The sequence below is a fragment of the Hydra viridissima genome, unplaced genomic scaffold, assembly GCF_058129835.1.
Source record: "Hydra viridissima isolate aposymbiotic clone 2 unplaced genomic scaffold, HvirCarnegie_v1 scaffold_14, whole genome shotgun sequence".
In the NCBI taxonomy this organism is placed as follows: domain Eukaryota; kingdom Metazoa; phylum Cnidaria; class Hydrozoa; order Anthoathecata; family Hydridae; genus Hydra; species Hydra viridissima.
Genome location: NW_028324313.1, coordinates 8799894 through 8802920, shown reverse-complemented (window position 1 = coordinate 8802920; position 3027 = coordinate 8799894). Strand labels below are relative to the sequence as shown.

At 27.5% G+C, this 3027-nt stretch overlaps 1 protein-coding gene across 1 annotated transcript; it reads right to left on the bottom strand.

The window, feature by feature from the left end:
• Positions 1–677: 677 nt before the first annotated feature.
• Positions 678–2704, bottom strand: LOC149879170 (uncharacterized). Its single transcript, XM_090071841.1, has 4 exons — positions 2272–2704; positions 1399–1542; positions 1166–1304; positions 678–1024 (listed from the first exon to the last, which is right to left on the bottom strand). Exons 1-4 carry the CDS (start codon positions 2449–2451, stop codon positions 888–890), a joined length of 600 nt encoding a protein of 199 aa, XP_089927967.1. The 5' UTR covers positions 2452–2704; the 3' UTR covers positions 678–887.
• Positions 2705–3027: the final 323 nt, after the last annotated feature.

Here is a 3027-nt window from a genome sequence, read left to right as displayed (position 1 = left end):
GTTTAATATACTAAAAACTTATAGACTTTGTATGTATGTATGTATGTATGTATGTATGTATGTATGTATGTATGTATGTATGTATGTATGTATGTATGTATGTATGTATGTATGTATGTATGTATGTATGTATGTATGTATGTATGTATGTATGTATGTATGTATGTATGTATGTATGTATGTATGTATGTATGTATGTATGTATGTATGTATGTATGTATGTATGTATGTATGTATGTATGTATGTATGTATGTATGTATGTATGTATGTATGTATGTATGTATGTATGTATGTATGTATGTATGTATGTATGTATGTATGTATGTATGTATGTATGTATGTATGTATGTATGTATGTATGTATGTATGTATGTATGTATGTATGTATGTATGTATGTATGTATGTATGTATGTATGTATGTATGTATGTATGTATGTATGTATGTATGTATGTATGTATGTATGTATGTATGTATGTATGTATGTATGTATGTATGTATGTATGTATGTATGTATGTATGTATGTATTTAATGAAAAATGTGAAATAAAAATTAGTCATTTAAATTAAGAATATTGTCAATAAACAGAAACAAACGAGGTTATGAAAAGCAGACGATAAATTTTTCAAACAATTTTAAGTAGTTAGGATTAACACAACAAAAGCTAAAAAAAAAAAAAAAAAAAAATAAAACTTGTCAAAAAAAATGTCTTAAAATAAAAAGAGTTACATTTCTTAATTATGATTAAATAAACACTCAGGAAATATCAAGTTCTCTGCAATCTAATAAATATGGCACAATCAAACGAAGATCAAATATAAATTAACAATAACAATATAAATATAAATATTCTCTTTAAATGAATATAATAAAATTCTGGTAAATATCACTGCTCTTTATCGCACTTGTTAAAAAAACAATTTAGTGTCATCTCGGAGCACTTCGATGAATCATCTGATTGATGTAAGCAATGTCTTCGGCAAATGCGGTTATTAATGCACGAAGGTTTTAAATTTTCTCTCACTAAAGTAGAATCGAAATTTTAAAACTATAAATATCTGTAAATATTCTAAAGTTCGCAATTCTACTTCATTAATTACAGAAATTTTAACTAATTTTAAATCCTGTGAAAAGTTTTCAATTCGTTATTCAACTAAAAGTCACCTTTTGAAATCTTTAATATGATATCGTTGCTTATTGTCCCAGTTATCATAAAGTTCCGGTTTTCTTTGCAGTCGAAAAAGCTGCTGTCGTATTGATCATCGTAGATTAGTTTGAGGTACGGTTCAATCTCTATATAACCCTAAACAAAACCAAAAGCAAAATGGTTATACATACTTTTAATATTCGTTCAATAAAGAGCAATCGCACAAAACGATGAAGACTTTTAAAATTACCATAATCACACCGATAAGTCTTGCCCAAAGGTTAATATCGTTGATCATGTTGTTGCTTTCTAAATCGAAAACTTTATGTTCGATAGTTGTAGCTAAACACAAACGGTCTCGCCCACAGAATTTCACCAAGTAATATACAATTGACTAAAAAAAATATTTCATGTTAAATTTGAACTTAACCGTGCTAACCACTTATTTTATTGCGCGCTAGGTGTTTGTATATTTTTAAATTTTGCAAACATTATTTCGTTTAATTCCTGCGTTGAACCAACTGTAAACTTGTTTCAAAACGTTTTTCAATTCAGCGAAAAAAATAATTTACAGTAAAGTGTAAATTATGAATAATATAATCTTATGATACTCTATAACTATTGTTTGATTGCATGTTTTTGTTTAACTGATTGTCTGGTGCAGGAACAGTTTTAATGAAAACATTAATTGCGAACGGAAGAATGTATACTTTTTTATGTTATGCTTTTTGATATCCCCGAAAAAACGACAGAAAAAAAAACAAACGATGTCTGAATATTTTTGAAAGCATTAGCTGGAATAAAAGCCACCGATTTATAAAAGATTATCGTCGTCTAGATGATTATTTAAACGACTAATTCAAATAATTGTTATGAGTTATACCTAAATTTTTACATTTTTATTTTTCTCACTAAGAACATTAAAAAAAAATGATAATACAATAAAATCAACGGAAATCATTTTATAATGTTGTTTTAAGGATTTTCAAATAAGTTTTACGACTTTTGTAGTAGTTTTGTAGTTTTAGTCATAGCCTTTTGTGTCAGGTTCTTTGAAATGAACTTTAAATGAAAAAAAACCTCCCAAATTTTGAAAATATACAACTTAACAAAAAAAACTTACAGAGTTCAATAAAAATGTTGCCTTCACGAACTCCATTTCTTTTGTGTTTTTTAGAATATCTGGTCCAGTAACTACACAGTCTGTCAAAGATGAATTGTTTTCTAAAACAGGCATGGAGCAAACTTGAACACCCAAAGATATTAAAAAAATTGTTGCAATCATTTTAACTGAGTTTAACATAGAAAAAAAGCAGACATCGAAGTCGAGTAATCGCTCTAAAAGATTAATGTTTATAGTCTCATCGATGGTCGCTCTCACCAAAGAAGTTGAAGATGGAAAACGTATATCTGTATTTCGATTGTTATTTGCACCAGGATAAAATTATGAAAGACTTTGCAGACGTCGTCGTCATTTACGGCGCTTAACTTATTTTATGACCTTTTAAGTTGTATTTTAATCTCTTTTCTGAACCTTTCACTAGCTCGCATAGCAGATTTTCTCACATGGAGCGCAAAATAAAACCATTTACTTAATCAATAAATTAAGTTTTTAGCTTAGAAATGATGACTAAATAATAACTGTTTTAGCACGTAAATCTCCTCGAATGCATTCTTGACATTTTCTTTGTTCATCTCTATTTTTATAAAGGTTCACAACGAACTCTATACATATACAGATATCCGCTTTTTTAAATCTATGTTGATGAATAGTTTTGTTTTTAACAATTTTATTTACTCGCGCTTCAAAATCTTATATTATACTATAGTGTAACATTTATCATAATTTGTGCTAAAATGCACGTTTGACTTAAAATAA

Bases quoted from the DNA above. Each gene is read 5' to 3' on its own strand.
- LOC149879170 (XM_090071841.1), bottom strand. From the start codon at position 2,451: ATGTTAAACTCAGTTAAAATGATTGCAACAATTTTTTTAATATCTTTG. The intron at 1,543-2,271 runs GTAAGTTTTTTT...TATTTTTTTTAG, and splicing joins CAACATTTTTATTGAACTCT to TCAATTGTATATTACTTGGT. The intron at 1,305-1,398 runs GTAATTTTAAAA...GGTTTTGTTTAG, and splicing joins GACTTATCGGTGTGATTATG to GGTTATATAGAGATTGAACC.